At 40.7% G+C, this 22,477-nt stretch overlaps 1 protein-coding gene across 1 annotated transcript in view; it reads right to left on the reverse strand.

Annotated features, from left to right (window-relative positions):
• The window catches only part of LOC104909382 (protocadherin Fat 3-like), a 34,486-nt gene extending 12,216 nt beyond the window's left edge, over positions 1–22,270 (reverse strand). Inside the window, exons 1-4 of the mRNA XM_010706131.2 lie at positions 22,085–22,270; positions 13,898–14,366; positions 3,565–3,718; positions 1,804–2,459 (exon numbers count right to left, since the gene is read on the reverse strand). Of these exons, the coding sequence (XP_010704433.2) occupies positions 1,804–2,459; positions 3,565–3,718; positions 13,898–14,366; positions 22,085–22,270 (1,465 nt within the window). The remainder of the gene's footprint in view (positions 1–1,803; positions 2,460–3,564; positions 3,719–13,897; positions 14,367–22,084) is intronic.
• Between the last annotated feature and the right edge of the window lie 207 nt (positions 22,271–22,477).

Genomic DNA, 22,477 nt, shown 5'->3' on the forward strand with positions numbered 1-22,477 from the left:
AATGACTTTTGAAGTGTCTGAAGCCCAAGCAGGCTCCTGAGCATCTGACACCATTGCTATCAAGGAATAAACAGCTGTATTGCCTTTTGGACCCGGTGTAGTCTCAGTGGCAAGAAAATTGATGACTTTAAAAATCTGGTATAAACATCTTATACAAGAGATTACAAATACATTTATCTTTACTGTTCATTTCCTAATTTGAGAGTCTCATTAGAGGCTCATACAAAGCCCAGCGAAGTTACTGGGCGTCTTTACATCAACAGCCCTTGGATCCACCACTGATGTAGAGTGGATTTATGCATTCCATCATGCACATTCAGTCTTGTCAATTTGTCTACAGTTCAAGCATATAACTGCAGCCTGTGGTATAAGTTCTCACATGCTTAAATTTAAGCACGCACATTCAAACATTCTGTAAGTGATAATAAGGAAAACATATCATCCACAGCAAGAATTGAGATAGATGCCTTAGTTAATTATGAATGAACAAGCTCAGGTGCTGCAAACAGTCAATCCACCTAAGTACAGCTCTCTACTTGCTATCTGTAGATATTTCTACCCAGCATGGGGCACCTGCATATAGTAACAGCTGATTTAGTCCTGCTGAGGAGCAGGGTACACAGTAGATGGAGTAAGTGCTGCAGTAACGAAGCTGCACTGCTTCTCACTCAGTGACAGCTGAGGCCCATCCCCATGGCGTGACCTCATGCTGTGCAGAAATTCATGCAGACACCAGTGTCTGTGGTAAGAACACCCAAGAAATCACACAACATGCATGGTGGCTGATATTTTAAATAAGTAAGACTATATTTAGTGGTTAAAGGTCAACCACAATGCAACAGTGAAATACATCCCAAAGGAATAATAATTAATTCCTGTTTTTCACTAGAAGACCAATGTGCTGCCTTAGCTGAAAACGTGCGTGTCAGATGTGAGGCACTGTGGAGAGTTCATCTCTCTGTTGCTCTATTCTCATTCCCTAAAACAACAGTGCTACAAAATTTCCTGGATCGTGTATTTTTGTTGATAGATTTGATTAAAGTTGTGTTGCACACCCAGTAGAAAATGTTACCCAAAAGAGAAAACATGACTAAGAAAAGAAAGAAAACCTGCTTCTAAAGCAAACATCGCAGTCCGTATGGAGCATTCTAACTAGCAAGAACGGACAGCACAGGGCCTAAACTCTGGCTCGGCAAACTGGTGTTGCTATAAGAGAATAATTGAGGCTTGCTGTATCTCCAGCAACTTGTTGAGGAATGAAAATGGACAGTACATTAAGCTGTTGAGAAACCATCAGAGCAGAAACAGCATGGCTGTGAGGATGAGAAAATCTGTGACCACTCTGATAGAGAATGCAGATGAGAATGCAATGAACTGAAAGGGTGATCCTAAGTGGGGCTTGATTTCCTACCTCACTTCATTGACACTGGAATTAGAGAATATATTGGTGAATGTTTCCCTTGCAAAACAGAATTTCTTCTTGTAGAAAGTTTTAAAATTTTAACTCCCCTGGGATACCAAACACCCAGACTGAGCGGAGTTTTGAGAATTCTGCCTCAATCTTTTCTTCCCCAATAGAAAGATGACTGCATTGTATCACTTGAAGAACTAATGCTCAGAGTGCCTATTTGTGCTTTTTGAACAAGTAAATAACATGTTCAGTCATATTTAGTGCATGTAATGAGATGTTTTGTGTGCCTAGTGTTAATCAAAATTTAAGCATTAAGTATAGCTGTGCCTGTTGCAACCTGTGAGGAACCTATACCTATGGTAAGAAGAGAGACAGCAGCATGCAGCACTTACTTTCCATTCCAGCATCCCACGTGCTCTTCCTGATGGAATCACAGTCGGAGCGGCAGGGAGACACCGCAGGCAAGTTGGGAGCCACGCTACATACCACCACACCCCGCCTGGCTGTCAGGATCCGGGGGGACTCGGGATGAAATGTTGTCATCTCCTGGTGCTCCACGCCAAGCCCATCCACTATCTTGTCCAGGTTATTCCGCGAGTCACTCTGGAAGCACGGGGTGTAGGCCATCGGCCTCACAGGGACCTGTGGAGGCCCAACCTCCTGGTAGATGTTCCTGCTGTCTCCGCTGTTCCTGATGTTCTTGAACTGGATGCCATTGCTCTTGTTCAGCAGGGCGGCAGTGGCTGGATCCTGTACTAGCGTGATGTTATTGCGGGAATAGTTCTTCCGGAATACTTTCTTGCGAAAAATTATAAAAAGGATGATCAACACAAATATGACAAACAGAACCACGGCTATTCCTATCAGCTCTTCCTTGCCGACATATGAATGCCCCGCTTGTATATTGGGAACCACCACAGGGCGAAGACCGCAGTATTGCCCCACGTAGCCAGGCGTGCAGTTGCACAGAAATGAACCAAATACATTCACACAGGAACCACCGTTTTCACATTCTTCTCTTTCACACTCATTGATGTCTTCTTCACACCTTAAAAGGAGAAAAGGAGAACATGGAGTTTGGAGAATGCCAAGCAAACAGCCCAGCTTCCAAGTGATGACTTCTCAAAGTGGTACAACTACAACGAGCACCTTGCTGGTGCTTGGCCAATTATCATGTTATTATCATATTATTATCATATTAATTAATGGCATTTAATTTTTTTTCTGCGGGTATTCCATAGCTTTTTAAAATAATAAAATGAAAAATGTCACGAAGTAAATAAAAGTTTAAAGCATTTCATAGGTAAAGGCTCCTTGATCCTAAGATGGCTCACAGAACATAGCAGAAGATCTGATCACTTTTATATCATTTTTGGACCAACACGTGGGATTCAGTACAATTATCAAGAGGATTCATGGAAAAAAACAGAGCTGAAAATACGTAATAAAAAATTAATAGGTTACTACTTTGAGAGAAAAGGGGAATATACTGACTTTTAAAATTGTTTTAAGGATAGAGATAAAATGAATAAATATCAGAGAAGTGGGAAAAATATAATCACAGGAACCCTAAACAGAGATAACAGGGAAGAAAAGCAGGTGATAAAAAAAACAAAACAAAACAAAAAGTGCAAACAGACAAGACAAATGAGAAAAAAGCATAGGGCAAGTTTCTACGCCAAGTATCTTATCAAGGTTTGAATTTTAAAACTGAATACAATAAGTTAGGCTTTTAAGCTAGGACTAAATAATTGATCCGTTCTTAAGAAGATTACAGATCAGCTTCCACAGGCTTTATGGAATGACTCAGGTGTCCATATCTCAGCAAGATCATATCTTAGTGAGATCCGTATTTCATTTGGAGATCATATCTGAAACAATAACTTCAGAGCTGGATTCAGAAAGCCTTATGGATTTCTCATATGGATTAGCTAGGACTTGATTCCAAGTGTTGGATTGTTTTTTGCATGGAAATCATAGAATTGTCTACACTGGAAAAGACCTTCGAGATCATCAAACCCCACCAATCTGACCTATGGGGTCCCATCACTAAATCATGTCCCTTAGCTGGATACAAAGCACCCAGTCCAAAAAAATAAACTCCATCACTAAATTAAAATGCTTTGATTGTTAATGTAGAAAAGTTTACTTACGTTACTCCAGTGAGGCCATTTTTGCAGTTGCAGATGAAAGCATTGCCAATGGGATCGCATGAGCCTCCATTCCGGCACGGATTTGGGAAGCAGGCTGTGATTTCTGATTCACAATTTCTTCCAGTAAACTGTGAGAGGCAATTGCACTGGTATCCTGGGAGATGAAGGACACAAAGAAATACATCAGAAGCCATTCCCTGTTATCTAGAAGCAGGGGAATCTACTTGGCTAATTTACTACAAAAAATTATTGTACTGTAGGGGGAAAGAGACACTTATGCTCATTCTAGTGTGGTCCACACTAACTCCAGTGGAGCATTTGCTTATCTGGAATGTGGGGTGATTGGAGCTCATGCAATACAACCAGGGACCAGTGGAATCTCTGCAGCTCCAACTATTCCAATCACTGTGATTCCAATAAGAATAAATGTCCCCTGTGGACTTGGCAGTGATAAACATTCCAGATGTGATGCATCTCCCTCTTTTTTTGAAAAGAAGGACCATATCTTCCAATAGTGGCAGCCCACACCTCATCTGAGGCTTCATCAAAGGTCAAATATATCAGCTGAAATCTTAATAATAACACACCTGACAATGATATTTAACTCTTTCATAAAGTGCATCATCCAGGTATGAACCATGGGCTTCATAACACCAGCTGAACGGGGGACTGCCACCCCTAATCAGAGCTCATTAAATGCAGTTTCTGCTATTAGGAGACCCATTAATTACTAGCTGCAATAAATCAGCCATCACACTGCTTAAGTAGGGGACTGTAGGAGACCGAAGTACTTCCATGCTCCTTGCCAGCAAAGGACAACATGAGTCAGAAACATTTCCTGAAACCACCGATTTACTCCCCCAAGTAGCAAATGACAGTCTGTTTTATTCTCCTCCCCTTGTGATTTGCCATAAATAAGTCCTTTATTTAAGGTCATAAAGAAATCCAGTGAGACAGTGCATGTCTTCATATTGTATTAGAACTACGTGTTGAAATCTGAGTCCTTTTTCACTTGAAAAGAACAAGGAACAACCACTTACAAAATCAAAATGTCCCATTAGATGTGTAGGCAAGATTCAAGCTCCACTTACGTGGTTCACATATCAAAGCAATGTACTAAATATGGCATCTTAATCAACTGGAACAAGGAATCTTCCTGCCATTAATATAGTTGAAATCCTTATATCTATACTTTTGAAATGCATATATATATATACACACACAGATATATATGCATTTTAAAAGACACTGTTCTACTGAAGCAGGAAATTTCAAGCACAGTTACGAGGAAGAGAATTTCACAGAAACAGTGCAGTGGTGGCATGAGGCAAAAGCAATTCTGCATTAGGACTGCCACGTCTTTTATGTTCTATCTGGTTCATTTTGCCTTGTTCAGTTACCCTAATTGAATTCTTTCATGATAATTCCTGAGAGTTCTTTGCTTTAGCAAAGAAACTTGGAAAGAGACTTACTGGCTCATTCAGTCAAGATTTCAAACCCATCTAACCGAAGATAAATAAAATAGATAATCAAATGCCATGCTGTTTGGTCCTAATACAAAAAGGGGCATAAAAGTACTGCTATTTTAAGGTTACAGAATTAAGAGATGATTGCACTGCAAGGGTTGCTAGAAAGCTTACTTGATCAGCACCAGCAAGACAGGATTATTTTTTGCTGTCTTACAAATACTCAGACAATATGAATGGCTTTTTAGACCTGTAGAGGGCTGGGACTGAAGAATTACAAAACAGCAACTGCACCAGGCATCACATTTTGATGCCATTCCTACAAAATATTTATTGATACTTGGTAAAACACCTGATCTAGAAATCCTTGAGGTAGAAATCACTGCATGAATAAGAGAGGCTGTTTCATTGCTCCATTTTATGACTGAACAGTGACATCTATGGTTGAAAAATTTACAGTAATGTTTTTGTATACTTTTATATTCTCATCGAGTTTAAGTGAAATGAAAATTTTCAAACATTTTATTCAGCAACATATATGTTGCTTTATATAATAGCAGAATAGATCTGTTTTTCTAACTATCCAGTAATTGGCATTTGAAAACTATATGGCTTTAAAATTATTTTAAAAACAAGCTTTCTGCACCTACGTTACTAATTGGCAATCACTGGAACACCAAAGTCTTCAAATAATTGTCTTTTATCCTCTTACATTTGTTTCAGCTGCACTGAGTTAAGCTCTGGATTGCTGTTGTGTAACACATTCTGTTACATTTATTCACTGTAGACAACCTGAGAAATATTGATTTGACTAAAAAAAATCCTTTTTCCACTAAATATAGAAGGAGGGTGGGTTTATTCATCATTATTATTGACAAGTATTTATAATCAAGATGCACTAATTTCAATTAGCATTTTATATCATGAGGAGCTAAAACTGAATACTCCGGATGGGTCCAAGGTCTGCTGGGTGATGTATGAAAAAAACAAAAATGAGAAGTTACTTATGAAAGCCAACATTTTTGACTGAATTTGACTTAATGATGGTGGTGGAGTCACTGACCCTGTTTGTGTTCAAGGAACATTCAGACATTGTGTTGAGGGACCTGGTTTAGAGAGAACCATTGGGGATAGGTGGACGGTTGGACTGGATGATCTTGTAGGTCTTTTCCAACACTGCTGACTCTACGATTCTATGATTCTAGAACACAATCAGATATTGGGCAGCTAAAATATTCAGTATAGTTTCTATAGTACAGTATTCAGTATAGTTTCTAAGTCTGGAGATCAAACTTAATAATAAAAAAAGGCAATAAAACAAGTCAGTGTTAAATTACAGTATTTATCTCTGATTTCTCTTCCCATTAGAAGCACTGCCATACACCTTCTTACTCTAAGCTACTGGCAAAAGACACGGAACTTTCTTGTGACACACAATCAGAGCTGCAAAACATTCACTTGGGAGAACTCCAGCACAGCAAAACATATGTCAAAATTTATGGAGAAGAGCCGACACGAAGGTTCAGTTCACAGCATCTATCGACTAGGCCAGCTGACTTGCCAGACCTTTCATTCCTTTCCAAACCTCCCAGCAGAGGCTATAATGTCACCTGGTGCTGCACATTGTGGCCACATGGCTGTAGACAAAGAGCATTCCTAAAGAAACCTTTTTGTTGGGAATGCATCCTAGGTCTAACAAAGAATTTTTATTACATACTTGATTTAACATCCAGGTAACGTATCATGCATTTCTTCCCATCTTTTTAATGCAAGAGTAATATGCAAAATTCCCATGCCCAAGGACAGTTCAGATGAAGTACAGGGGGCCAAGTGCCCCTGCCCTCTCAGTAGGAAAAGAAAATTCCTCTTTCAAACTATCTAAGGCTGTTCCTGTTCACAATGAAGACAATGGAAGTCTTGGAAATTCTTCAACATTTAAGATCATACAGTCCATCCGTGTTCCCTTCAAGAGATATGAATATTTCATTTTGCATATTGATCCTGAAAAATGTTGATACCAATGCAGCAAATCTTGTGCTACCACCACTGTATGGCTTCAGAAGTAAGCACTGGAAAAAAATAGGAAGGTATGATAAACACATCTGCAGTGTTGTTGGGATAGGGCCAATGCACCCTTGGTCTGTGTCACAACAGTCTGTCCTAACAAAAGGAAGACACTGAGACCCTGGAGTGTGTTCAGAGAAGGGCAGCGAAACTGTGAAGGGTCAGGAGCACAAGTGTTATGGGGGGAGGCTGAGGGAACTGGGATTGTTCAGTCTGGAGAAGAGGAGGCCCAGGGGAGATCTTATCACTCTTTACAACTTCCTGATAGTGGTGATGGGGGGTCAGTCTCTTATCCCAGTTAACAGCACTGGCACAGGCTGCCCAGGGAGGTAATGGGGTCACCATCCTTGGAGGTGTTCAAGAGCCATGGAGCTGTGGCACTGAGGGACATGGTTTAGTGGGGAATATTGGTGGCAAGTGGATGGCTGGACTAAATGATTTTAAAGTCTTTTCCAACTTTAATAATTCTATGATTCTAAGATTCTACGACTCTTTGAACAGCCGACTCTAAGGAACCATAAGCAATGAGCAACAACACTGCCCAGTTAGGTCATATGTATATTAACAAGCCCTAAGGAGCAATTGGCAGTGGGTTTGTGGAGAGAAATGGTGCTGAGGACTCAACACCCTCAGTGCAAACGTTTCAGAGTTTTAGGATCAGGTTATCTGCACTCCTGATGTGTGTCTTGCAGCTCAACCCCACCCAAAGCAAGCCTGGTTCTCTAAGGCCTCACCAGTCACATTTACATAGATATGGCCCTCTAATGCCTATACAGTCTTGGGTGATCTGATAGTTTTATTAGGTTTCTCTCATGCTCTTTCACTCAATCCTCCTACGCAGTTATGCCGTATTCTCTGACTCCAGATGATGTCCTCATGTCTTTTTGACTTGATTTGACTTGACTCTGGCTTGTCTTCTTGACTTCTTGGTTTGTTTCTGCTAAGTCATACAAAATGAAGAAGAAAAGGGCTTTTTCAGCGCAGACCTTACCAAAGAGCAACATGCTGAAATTGAGGACACTGGACAGGCTTCCTGTCTGTACCTATGTTTGCGTGGCACTTAATAGCAGTGACAGTGGCAAAAGACAGGCTCTGTGCCATCAGCAGATGGGATGCTGTTATGCAGTGAACATCCCTATTGGTAGAATTCCCAGCCTGAGTACCTGAATGCCTGTCTATCCTCAGGTTTACTTGGCTTTATCGAAGAGGACGCTCCTAACTGCTGCCAATTCTTTTTTGAACATGTGTTTGCTCCTGTTTCTATCCACAGCATGCAAGAGGAGCTGGCTTTTATTTGCTATGTGCTAGGCTTTTGCATTTGATCTCCCCATGTAGTTTCTTTCCCTGCTGTGCCACTAGCCCTGACAAACTCGATGTCAAGGAACAGGTCTGCCCTTGGCCCTGCTCACACATCATCTCATGTTGAGTTAAGTGATGAGAAAGCTGCAGGTGGAAACCATCTATCCCAGCACTTATGTTTTGGTGTGTTTAGAGACATACCTGGCCAGCTTTAAGAGCTATGTGTTCTTCAGCCATATGTATTCCTGCCACTTCAGATTTAACTTATCTGTCTTCAAAGAGATGATCGCTGCCTTATGCTACAAGTTGGTAGGAAACTGGTGCTTTCTATAAAAGGATTGGTGTCTATTTGCTTTGAAACTGTGAATCTAAATCCAAATCTCTAAAAAGCACAGCTATAAGTAAGATTAAAAAACTAAAACAATTCCTAAAAACCTTTAAAAATGAACTGATGCACATTTGGTATGCTTGCATTACAGCATGCTGGTTTGTGTGTTTGTTTGAAAAAAATGACACTGAGAGTACACTTAAGACCTGGTCGGTTCACAGCTACAGCAGTAATACACCTGGTTTTTCCCTGTCACTCTTGCAAACTACCTAGACCTCAGAAACACCTGTGTGTTAATGTAGCCAATATGCTTTAAAGCGTGTATTAAAATCACCTAAGTGCCATGTTGCTTTTTTCTCTCTCTCATTGGATTTTAACTTATAAAAAAATAAAAAGAGAAAGGAAAAATGAGCAGGGAAAGCAATGACTTTCTGTCCTTACTCCCTGCCCTCAGTCCTTGACTTGCTAGATACTTTTGCTGAAATGCCTCATATTCAAATAAAATTGCCCACTTATATAAGCCATTTACTTCAATCAAAGCCAGATTTATATAGGACTGATCACGTTAAAAGGAAGTAACTACACTTCTAATTGCAGGATTTACAAGCATGAGGTTTCTCTCCGTGGCTGAAAAGCTTGGCAAAAGACTCAGATTTGATTATAGTAAAGCTTTCTATTGCTGCGACTGCTCATGTTGTTATTCAAGCAGATAAACATACATTTACTATTGGCAGAATTGGTAACATCACTCTATTATTAAGGTTGTGTGACATTTCCCATATTAAGACCTCACATTCAGCTGCTTATAGCTTAACCACACTTTAAACACTTGGTTGAGTTTTCTTCGGAAATTTTAGTCCAAAGAGACAAGTCATTAAAGAACATGAGGTTGTTTGTCAGGCTTCAAAATACTAACAGCTTTCTTTAAAAATAACTATATTGATCCACACTTGAGGATAAGGACTGAAAATCTGGAAGAATGTGGTCTATATTTCAGGACTGTGGTTTCCAATGTCTCCAAGAAGATTATCCTTAAGCTGAAGTCTCCTCCTGCTAGCAGTCTCCTGAGCTGTCAGGCGCAATCCTGGTGAGTGCTCTTCCCCCTTTCTCAGGCTCTTTTAACCATGCATGAGATGTCCCCGTGGGCTCCCTGGGCACACTGTGCCCTGCCTCAGCTTTATGACCACTGACAGCACTGGACATCTACTGCTGACATGGGATTTGATTCAGACTTGTGGAAACACATCAGTGCAACTCATGTCATGGTAACTCTCTGCTGGTCCAGAAACCAAATTATGGAAGCAGAGAAGCTCTTACACGCTCTCACTGCATGGCTGTTGTTGGCAGGGACCTCTGAGTTCATGTGTTCCAACCCCAGCTCCAGCAGGGACACCCACAGCAGGCTGCTCAGGGCCATGCCCAGCTGACTTCTTAATATCTCCAAGAAGGAGACTCCACAGCCTCTCAGTGATGTTTCAGAGCATCTGAACTATCTGTGCATCCTCTTGCAGGCTGAGATTACAGTTTTGTTCTCCTATTACAATACGTTCACGCTCCTTGTGCATACAAAGAACCACTTTAACAATTCCCCATCAGGGCCATAATATTACCCTATCTCCATAGCTGCACAGTAAAAAGCACTCAGAGGCTGCTTTTTATTAATGGTGAACAGTAGGCATTTCCACTGAAAGGAAGATCTCACAACAGGAATGCTATTACCGAGATTGTATTTTAGATGATCAATTTATGTAAATTGTGTGTAAATTAGACACTGGCCCTTTGATTTCTGGCATGTAGCCAGCAACTTTAATGCTATAATGTTGGGTAACCTTTGTTTGACTGTTTTCTTTTAAAGTTAGCTACAAATCTGAGCTTTTTTTCTCTCTCTCTTAATTTCCTTGTAAAGCACAGTAGGGTTTTTTAAGAGAAAGGATGTTAACCATATATGAAATCTGCTCTGTAAAATTCAAATTAAAGGACTGATTTATTAAAAGAAATCCTGCTATTATTCCAAACACTCGCTGTTTAGGAAAAGAACCATAATTCTCCAGAAACTTTAACAGGAGGAAAATATCATATCAAAGGAAGGAATCGTAGGAAGAAGGGAAATTATTTCAAACTAAAAGAAGAGAGATTTAAATTGGAGATAAGGAAGACATTTTTTTTTTTTTACTGTAAAGGTGTTGAGGCACTGGCACAGGTGGCCTAGAATGGTGGTGGATGCCCCATCCCTGGAGACACTCAAGGTCAGACTGGACAGGGCTCTGAGCACCTGATGGAGCTGTAGGTGGCCTTGCTCATTGCAGGGAGGTTGGACTTAGATGGTCTTTAAGGATTCCTTCAAACTCAAACCATTCTATGATTCCATGATTCTGTGAAAGCATTAGTAAAGAGACCTTGATTCTTTCAAATGCCTAGGGACTGGGGATGAAATTTCTTCTGGACATTTTAAATATCTATTTTATCCCCCAAAACTGTTATTTCTGTTCTTAAGATAAAAAATAAAGATTGAATTTATTCTTTTTAAAATAAAATCCATCTGCTAACATCTATGTCACCAAGCATGTCTGGTGATTCTTAAATGCACACTGCAATTTGTGGCTCCATAACCAGCATTTGCAGTGCTGTTGGGCTCTATGGAATTTAATTACAGGATCTTTTTGTGCATGCAGGACACTATCAACAGAATTGTTTTGCTTGGTGGAAACAAAACTGCCCACGACTTCTGAGGGGCTGGGCCACAGAACTGCCAACATATAGTCACGGCCCATTGCGCTAGAATTATGGCTTTATAACAACCTTGTATTTACATACACTGCTGAGGCAGTAAAAACAGCAAACAGATTTTGGAGCGGCAGGCAGCCGAAACATCCCTGCAGGGCACATGCCCCTCGCCGAGGCAGGAAGGCAAGGCAAGTTAAATCAGCTCCGTGACTATGTTCCAGCAGCAAATTATGTTGACATGAGAACCATGCCTGCCCATTCCAGTAATGAAATGGGTCCATTTTCAAGAGTCTGCCCAACCTTCAGGTGGTTTCCTCATCCCACTGCTCCCCCCAGCGTGAACTAGCATGCAGAGGGTGCTGGGAAAAATTCAATTGCTGTGAAACTGTGAAACAGTTCCTTAGAAAGGTTTCAATTTACTCATCATGAGACCATTGAGCAATATCGTAAAGAGGCTCAAACAAATTCAACACAAGGAGCTGTGCTCATGCTTCCTAGGATGATGGCTTGAGGAATGGTTATCCTCATTTATTAAGCATGGAGTCAATCAAAGCCACACTACGTCCATATACATGGAACAGATGTATTTCCTAGCAATTTACGTAATCTTTACGTAATGTTGCCATTGAAGAAGAGGTGGCTGAATCAAAGCCAAGCATCCAGAAGAGAAGTGAGCTGAGATCTCAGCATCTGAAAATCCATAGTGTTGGGCCTTAGTCTATAAAGACAAAAAATGTCTCACAGTTGATTTTGCTCAGAATCTCACAAGATTTCTCTGAAAACTACAGTAAAATGTTGTGAAGTTTAAGAATTTACTAAAGTTTAAGAAAATAAACACAGTTCTGTGAAATGTACCTTCATAAAAATATCCCAGTTAAAAGTACTGTGCAAGTTGGGCACCAAAAATCTCAGTTTAGGTGAAGGGTTGGAAGGATCTCTGAAGACCCTGGTACCAGCATGTGGTGGCATGGGGAGGACTGGGAATACATCCTGCAACTTCCTCCAGGACCACTGGATTCAAAGACATCACAGGTAACAGCCAAACTTTCAACTAAGAGGTGGAGCTAGAGAGTGAGTGCAGAAAACCACCTGCCCCTGGGGAACCAGAAGGGAAGTAAGAGAACTTTGGGGGAAGTTCTTTACTATGAGAGTGGTGAGGTGCTGGAACAAGCTGTCCAGACAGGTTGTGGATGGTGTTCAAGGCCAGGTTGGATGGGGCTCTGGGCAGCCTGGTCTAGTATTAAATGTGGAGGTTGGTGGCCCTGCATGCGGCAGGGGTGTTGGAGCTTCATGATCCTTGAGGTCCCTTCCAACCTGAGCCATTCTATGATTCTATGAAAACTGAAAATAATTGAAAAACAAATGAGGGAACTACATGGGCACAGTTAAGCAGAAAGCCCTGGATAATAATTAAAATGTATTTTCCTTATGGAAACATGACCTAAAACACCAAAAATAAGTGAATGGAAAGCTCTGTGCTTGCAGATCTCCCTGTTGACTATGCTACTTTTTTTTTTTGGACTGAAAAAATGTCCTAATCAGGACATCAGGACATAGGGAGTGTTGAACTTTGTCAGCTCACTAAGGCTAAATTTTAGCTTGCCAGAAAAGATGAACAATGCTTTCTGCTAATACAATGTAGGAAAGGGGGCAGAAATAGAACAGCCCTACAAGAAAGGTCCTACATGTATGTCATTTGCTATTTTCCCACTAAGATGTTCTTATGGTTGGGGTATGTGGCGCACTAGATTATTTTACTACTGGTTCTACTACATACATAGTTTACTAGTTTACTACATTAGGTTACTAGACAGTAAGGCACTAAAATCAGATTACATGTGCCACCACTGGATAAGAAACTCTAGCACCATTTAAATCAATGCCCTATAAACTTTGATATTAGACCTTGAAGCACCCAGGCTTCCAAGGAAGCTGTAAGTACACTTCAAGGGGGTTTATAATGGTGTAGACTCACTCTTCTACATGCAGACATGGAATCAAATTACTCACTCACAAAAGGACCAAGGTGTTTGTAGACAGCTCAATAATTATTTGTGACAGCTTCAGAAACAGAGAAGGGCAACAGTACCATTGCATCAGTGATGGAAGTTCGAAATCACCATCTTTGTGTGTGACCTTCGCTGCTGTAAATGGGGCCCGTAAAATCCAGCTGAGAATTACAGTAATTCTAATTCTATTGGTTTCTATAGAAATAGGATTATCCTAACAGTCAATAAATCAATTTCCTTTTGGAACATTAATGCAATGAGAAGAGGCACGGTTTCACCATTATTTATAGAGCAAACAGCTTTTACACAATTTGCAATACCTATCTGAGCTTTATAGAGTTCATGAGATTTTTTCAAGCAGGCTGCCGCATAAAACCATCTCCGACAATAAATTGTAGAGGAAAACGAGAGGGAAAACCCATAAAGCAATGCAAAACATTTACCACCAGATGGCACGCTGGTACAGGTGCCGCCGTTCTGGCAGGGATGCCGTTCGCACGCGTCGGGGTACAGGACGCAGCCGAGTTTCAGCTCCGTCAAGCCAACCACTTCTGCAAAGCTGCTGCGCTTGTTCTGCAGCGGCAGCTCGTTGTTGTTTAGGACGACTGAATCCAGGCAGCCCTGGAAGCCGCTCAAGACCTGCGTGGTTCTCTTGTCGGTCAGGCTGCGGACGTTATCCACTTGGACCTGTGCTCCAAAATAGACGGAGCTATCCGTGCTGAGGGTCTGGAAATAGAGGGGGGCTTTGCGGCGCTCCACGTAGCTGTCGTCCAGGGACAAGCTTGTGAAGTTGCGATTCAGCTCCAGGAAAACTGAGTGCCAGCTGCCATCGTTGACAGCCCTGCCAGAAATTCCCAGGATCCCTGGGCCAGTCCCGCAGTCCAACTGGAACCACAGTTTGCCATCAACAATCTGTGGGAGGAAAACAGAAATCAAAGTGCTTCAGATTTCTCATCATAAGCTCTCACAGAGAATGAAAACACAGGGGACTTCCGGACTCTATACAGTGCTAAAGATGGGCTTCTACATGGTGCAGAAACAACAAAATGCTGCGCTTTTATCACAAGAAATAAACACAAGGTAGTATCACTACTTAGAATATACCCAAAGCCAGTTACTGTAGGCAAACTAAACATATGGAGAAAAATAAATATGGATGTGTAACACACATCTCAGCATGGTATGCACTTGGCCCCAACTTCAGTTCCTCTAAGGATAACAATATGATACAGAGGAAGGGAAAACCAGGAAGAACACTGAGGTTAAGCCAAGGGACAGTAGAGCACCATTTAGGTGTGGCAAGGCTAATGAGAGCATCTATGTTGTTCCAAGGAACTCTAAGGGTTAAGAAGCACATCTGAAATGCTTGTGTATGAACATACCCAGTATAAGGAACAAATGAGGCAAACTGGAAGCTTTTCCTTTCCCACAGTTATATCATAAATATTAATGACATTGCATGGGATGAGTCCCACAACTGGAGTGCTGGGATAGATGAGTTATTCTAAAGGTAATGAGGGGAAATCTCTGGTTCAGCTGCCCTCATTGCTATTGGGATACTTCAGCTTCCCTGTCATAAACTGGGAATATCACGCTGCTGTGACAAGCAAGTCTAGATCTTTTTGAAAATCACAGAATGGTTTGGGTTGCATAGAACCTTAAAAATCATCAAACTCAAGCCCTCTGCTGTGGGTTAGTTGCCACCCACCAGATCACGTTGCCAATGTCCCATCCAAACCTGCCTTGAGCACCTCCAGGGATGGGGCATCCATAACTTCTCTGTGCAGCCTGTGCCAATGCCTCAGCACCCTTTGAGTAAAGAATTTCTTCCTAACTTCTTAAGTACTGAATGGGTTAATCAGGAAAGGTGCCCTCCCAGATCTGTTGTTTGAGAAAAGAGAAGGCTTGCAGATGCCGCATGCCTGCAGGAGTTCATAATGCATTTCAATCCTCAATCAAATGCTTTAACTTTCTGTGATCAGGCAGTTGGACTTCATGGTCTCTGTAAGTCCTTTTTTACTAATTACTAGTTTACTATTTTAGTTCTAGTTCTAATTCTAAGATTCTGATTGGCTAGAAGTCATGTATTTTCCACTGAGGCCATACTATCCTCTGCATATACTATGCATTGCATATACTTCACATTAAGATGGCTTTACTTTTTTTCTTTTCCTCGTATTAATGCTGAGTTTGTGGCTTTAGAGTGATTGTTATGATTTGTTCTGACTGAGATACTGGAACAAGTTGCCCAGAGAAGCTGTGGATGATCATCACTGGAAGTGTTCCAAGTCAGGTTGGGCAGGGCTTTGAGCGATCTCTTCTAGTGAAAGATGGTCCTGCCCATGGCAAGAGAGAGGGAACTAGATGATCTTTAAGATTCCTTCCAACACAACTATTCTATGATATTATGATTCCGTGGCTCCATGATTCCTCACTCTCCATAGTGCCCCTCACTCAAGAGAGTGGTTTCCAAGAGAAAGTGGCTGAGGGATGCTAGGTAAGAGGCAAAGTGGAGCACTGAGGGGAATGAAACATTGCTGTGCTTATCATTTAATCTGTTAATGTATCAACTGTAAAACAATACAGCCCTTCTCTTCCTGATAGTGAAGGTCTGTAAGTAAAATCTGTCAAGAACTGCAAAGGGGATATAGTGATGAGAGCTGATGCAAATACTTACAGACAGAGTTATGAAACTCAAATTCCCTCTAATCTGAAGTCCTTATCCAGGGAAAATCTGTACTAGCATGCTCGGGCAGGCCAAGAGCAGAGAGAGGGAAGAGGTATGAAATGCTGCTTTCTTGATTAGCAGTTTATCCAAAGATTTTTAGGTTCCTCTAATAGATGGCAGATAAGTTTAAAATGTCTGTCAGGGTTAGGAGATAATTTCTTATGACATGTTAATTGGATTCAGGATCTCTGAAAGCTCTTGCAATTATTTTACCTTTATGTCATGCTCTAGGAAGTATTTATTCCTGCAAACCCATCTTAGGACAGTTCTGTCCCATTATTTATCCCCCTGAAAAGTTCAGACACTGTGTCCTTTAGCAGCCTTCCTTGCAGCACAGACTGCACTCTGCATCAGCTCACTCATGACACAATCCTATCGCTCTCACCTGGCAAAGCAAAGGTGCCAAAGATGCCAACGGATCATAGATCAAAGACACAAGAACACACCACAGCTTTGGTGGCCCACTAAGCTGGCATGGTTAGTGAAGATGTGGGAATGCTATATTCTGTCCATGTCTTTGGACATTGTGGGCTACTTTTGCCATGGATGACTGCATAGTCATTTAAAACTGGGATAGCTGGTGACATCCCTTGGCATGTGTCTAAACTGGAGCTCAAACTCTTCTCTTGCAGCCACTCTGATGTGGGTGGGATGGCTATAAATGGGATGCCACTAATCTATAGGAATAGAGGGCATGGTTTCCAGCAAGTGGAAGTTTAAAATTATACTCTTTACCCTAAGAAAACAAATATTCCTTCAACTGCAGCGTGAGTACTGTTTGCCATTTGCCAGTGCTCCAGCCAGATTCCTCCACTGAGCTTGAGTCTACATCATACATTAAAGCAAAGGTTCCTCCTTGATAGTCATATTGTCAGCCCTTGGAAGTTCACAAAACTACTTGGAGAAAAAATATGGGTAAAATCTTGAGCTCTGATGTTCCGTGGACTTTGGACTTTGTGTCTCTCCTTTCTAGATCTCAGTCTCATAGCCAGCTGAATTTGAACTAGGCTGTAACCTCAAGGGAAGTGACATGAGCCAGATGGGGCACTCCCACAGTGCTCAGCTGCTCCACAAATGCTTAGGCAAGGTAGAAATAGAGATGCTAAGCACACAACAACCTTCCTGAAAATGTCCACAACCTAAAATATCCTACATAGCACCAGAGGTGACTAGAATGTAGAAAGAGCTAGAAGAACATAAATTAGGCTCTCCTATGGACAGCTGGTTATTTTAAAGTCTATGACCAGAAAGATGTAATGAAATTGAGAAGAAATGAGATCTATGATTGTAATACAATATGTTTGAGGGATGGATATTGCTTGGTACTCTCTCAGCTCAATCAAAAAAGGCTAATGGACATATAGAAAAATGTCTGGAACATTTTTCATCTAAAATCTTTTCTTATAGGATTCAAATCTCATCTGCCAACAATTTCTGAAGATTTAAACTGGCCCTGTTAAAGCATCTGCTCAGGAGGAATCTTAGTAAACAAGATGCCTTGATAAACTGAGATAGTTTTCTCGAGAGATGCAGCAATATTCTTTTCACCCCGTGCAGCAAAACAGTCCACAAAGCTTGAAGATGCTGCCCAGAAAGTATGTCACAACAGGAATAAAAATTATGCAGAAAAATACATGCCAAGATACTACACTTTGAAAAATGGCTATCATTGGATAAGCAGCTAGCTTTCTCCTTATTCTAAAGGCTTTTTCCTATGGAAACCATACTACTGCTTGTGTGTAGTACACATATACCTCCCCTAAGACTGCTTATACCCTGAAGGGCCAACTGCCTGCATGTCTATTACTCTTACTCACAGAACATGCTTTTCCAATTATCTTTATAAATACAACACCACATATGAGCACCTGGGATAAATATTACAGCATTTATATATGGGAAATGATGATCTAAAATATCTGTAGTGCAAATATGTTTTATACATCTTTCTCATTCATTTCTTTTTCTTTTTACCAGCAGATGATCTGACACACATCTGAAATGCAGTGCTTCCTTCTTTTTATTAAAAAAGCACTAGTAACCTCAACTTTAGGCTAGTGTGGAAAATAGAAAGGATGGTCCAGCACTTGCAGTGCTAACCTAAGACATGATAGAAATGCATGGGAATCTAGATTCTGCAGTGCTCTTCCTCTGGGAGCTCAAGCAAGTCAATAGCTTCAGGTCTCCATCAGTAAAACAAGAATAACGTCATTTCCCTACCTCACACCAGTGCTTTACGGATAAGTGCATTAAAGACTCTGACATGCACAGAGCCCCCTAGCACTGGGACTATAAAATTGCTCTCATTAAATGGATGGTCATAGACCTTGCTGTAGCAGGGCAGGGAGGAAATGTTTGTTCTCTGCTGGCCCTGTGCCTCTAACAAGAGTGAGGAACCCTGAAGAGCTCCTCTCCTGCCTGCTTAGTGGCCTGGCTGGTCAGGGAAGAGAAGGGTTCTCCACTCAAAAGGGCAAAATGATGTCTCTTCTCCTAAGCATGGAGAAGTCAACTGCAGATCTTCAATTCAGCAGTTAATCTCTGGTGTTCCCACGATTCTACACAACCACTGTGATGTTGCAGCACTGCTTCATCCTCAGAGGGGAATCTTAGCTTAATAGTCTGGACCTTGGAACCAAGAAAAGCTGAACTTTATGTTAACTTCTGATCAAATGAGGTACATGTAAAACAAAATGTATGAAAAGCCCATGAGAGGCCCACCAAGCTTTCAGCTGCCCACCTCTTTCTGGGCTTAGCTACACTGTCTCTCATTATATACATTAGGAAACTGAGGTTAATACCCACTTAAATACCTGTACGCTATTATGGACACAGAGCTCCTCACCGACACAAAATGAGTGGAGAATTACAAAGAACAGAGAAGGCTCCAAAAGGTGATGCAATCTGTTACATTTCAACGGTTTCATTCAGTGAGCAAAATGGAGCCAAACACATATTGTAAATTATATTAGAATATTAGCCTGGCTAAGATGTTTGGCTAACATCCATGTTTGTGTATCAACATAGGTAATAAAATGATCAAATGGTTCTTCTGAGACCACGTTAGGCTCTCACAGTCCATCTGCAGTCACACACCACGGATACAGTGCGCTGCCTACTAATCTATCCGGGGAAATATTTCGTTAGCTGAATTACATTTTGGGTTTGTTTGTGTAAAACAGTATATTTAATTAAAATGTTACTTGTTTCAACTCCAGCCATAGCTGGGATCATATCCAAGCTTCAGCCTTACCCAGCATAGGCCATGCAGCGGTAATGCATTAAAACATATAATACACACTTAACTAAACCATGCAAAGTTTCCTATTAACTGTCTGGATAGGAGAACATATGCTTGCCTTTTACTATGAAATAGCTACATTTCTGGCATGAAGATAAACTCTTCCTTTACCTATTTTTAATTCTTTAAATTCTAAAAATCAAACTGAATCTCAGTGATATTCCTTTAAAAAAAATTATTTGTATAATTTTCTCCTGGAATGGCCTCATTGTGCTTTAAATTGTTAACTCTTATTTTTCTCAGACAGAAGCTCTGTCTGGGAGCATCAAATATGGACTTCAGAAATGGTTATACAGTTTTATGCACATGAAATCCTTCCAGAGAAGAAAGAAAAAGTCATCCACCTACAACTCATTTTTCTCCAATTGTCTTAAAAGCAAGAGTGAACAATGAAAAAATGGCCAGCCTCTCAAAATCGATGGATGAGTTGCTTTATTTGAAACAGCTGAATAAATAACACCCTTATTATATTGCATCAACACAGTGTAACTGGTAGGCTTTCAGCAAGCAGTTTGCTCTACAGAATTGATAATTCATCCAAGGACACTGTGTTATGATTATGAAATATTTCCATCCCTAGAGTTATCATAAATGTATGAGATCCCCAAATTAAGCTGGTCATTTAAACTGTGAAAACCATATTGCAGCATTAAATTTTAAATAAACTGCAATGGAGGGGACTTGCTTGAAAGAATCAATGCCACTACATTCCCCAGCAGTGCTGTTGTTTTCTGCCTGTTTTCCCAGGAGTTCGTACTACACGGTAGGTCTAAACTTCCAGCTCTGCCTTTGTTTGAGCTTAGTGTTGGTGCTAGGCCTCTGGTGCTAAACCATCAAGACACTTAAGTACATGCTTAAAATTAAGTTATGTGAGTTGTTCCAATTGCCTTCAAATACAGGAAGTTAAGCAAGTGATTAAGTGCTTTGCTGGAGTGGTGCCAGGGTGCTCAAAAGAGCACAAGATCCCATTTTTTATCCTCTATTTGGAAAGCTTCTCCTCATGTTTAATTTAATTGAAAGCAATGCTCAAATGATAACAACTTCACATTTATAGACCTCTAATTAATCTACTTAATGGTCTCATTTCTGAGTGCCTCCCTATGTCGCAACATACGTATCTGTTTAAAAGAAAAAAAAAAAAAAGACTCAACCTTTGAGTTACAAATGAAAATACATGCTTGGAAAGTTTAAGGCTAAATTACTTGGAAACATCTTAGTAAGAGATCCCAAAGTGCAGTTCATGAGCCAGTGATATCCCTGAAGAGCCCTGCTATGGCTACATCCCTTGAGCACAGCACCTGTTGTCTGCCACAGTGAACCATTATAAGACCTTAGTCTGGTGTTACTTTGCTAAATGAGCTTCATAAACACAATTAGCAATTCCTGATGAAGTGAAGCCACATCTCCACAAACACATCAAATGTAATGCTCTTCTTTAAACCTCATGCTTAATCTAAGGGCCAGACCTGTGAAAAAGGACCTATCCACTACAACAGCAAGTCCTTCCCTAATCTAAAAGATGAAAAACAAAGTTCAAGGCTTTAAGCAGGGATTTTCTTGTGTCATTCCCTGCCTGACGCATTGGAGATAGTGACACTCTTGCATCTATAGCACTGCATAGATAACCCTGGACCTTTCCTGTTGAACGTGTGAGGTGTTCAAAGATCTTTGTTAAGTGCTATGAGGTGGGTTCAGACCTGGAAATCCTTCCTTATCAACTAGGAAGCAAAAAAGAGTTTAATCTGTCAGACAGGAGCAGAACGTCAACTGCTCTTGTCACTCCTCCTGCAATTACTGTTCTTTCTTCCCAGTATCTTTCAAAGCAAAATCATTAACTGATGGTGGGAACCATGACCAAGCCCACAAAATTTCTAAACTATAACTACGAACCCAACTCAGACAACTGCAATGACTGGGTCTCATTTATTTTTATCTAATAATACCACAGATTTATCAAAATTCCCAACTGCAAATGGAAATTTCCATTTGGTTGCCTACAAGCCAAACATTAGGGAACTTCTCCATGAGTTGAACAGCCTGAACTCAGCCCATTAACATCAACATATCACCCATTTTTAGCCTATCAAGGTCATATGGGAATACAGGTGGCAGGAGAGGGTAGGAGAATGCCAGTACTGAATCCCAGCAACTAGGTCTATTCCCAGCATACCGTCAAATGAGCTTCATGTGATGCCTGGTTTCCAAGTAGACTTAGGTGGTTGGCTTAACTGAAGCAACTATGATTCTCAGCACGCTTTCTCTTAAAGCCTGAATTACTAGGGGGCTCAAGGACACTTCCCTGAACAAAGCCCTGATAAACTGTGCATAGGATTTTGCAATGGAAATCCCTTTACTTTTCACCACAGCAAAGGTTAGTCCTCTTACATCCATCCACACTTTCCATAAAATTAGGTATAATACCAATGGTAACAAAAATTGTAACAATTTAATCACTTGAAATAAACTAGATGGAAAGATACGTTTTTCCTTGTTAGTCTTCTCAATCTATAGCTGAATTGAGAACAACATTCCCCAAATCAAGAGCCAACAGAAAACATGTAATCAAGAAAAACAACTGCAGAAAAGATAAGTTATTTTAATTACCTTCAGAATTATACAGGGATTCGCTCTGGTGTACATTATAATCCCATTGCTTTGCAGGGTTCGCAGACGTAGAGCCAACTTGAATTCCTCTTTCTTGCTGTTTTCAGAAACGCGGTATTTAATGTAACTATTCCCAGCAAAGCTAAGGGAAGTGTGGCCTGAAATAACCATTTTGAAAAGACACATGTTCTTTTAGTGACACACAAAATATTCCTCAGCTGTCAATCTAATTAAAAAATTCAAAGAGCAAATGAGAATTTTTAGGAAGAAACTTGTAAATAATACCCAACTGTAATGGGAAAAAAGCTTGCGCCTACTACAGATATATACTGCATTTTTTCAGGAAATTATTTTTCAGGGGAGAGGGATAGCTCTATTTCTCCAAACTTACAA

The sequence above is a fragment of the Meleagris gallopavo genome, chromosome 1 (genome assembly GCF_000146605.3).
Source record: "Meleagris gallopavo isolate NT-WF06-2002-E0010 breed Aviagen turkey brand Nicholas breeding stock chromosome 1, Turkey_5.1, whole genome shotgun sequence".
NCBI classification, from domain to species: Eukaryota; Metazoa; Chordata; class Aves; order Galliformes; family Phasianidae; genus Meleagris; species Meleagris gallopavo.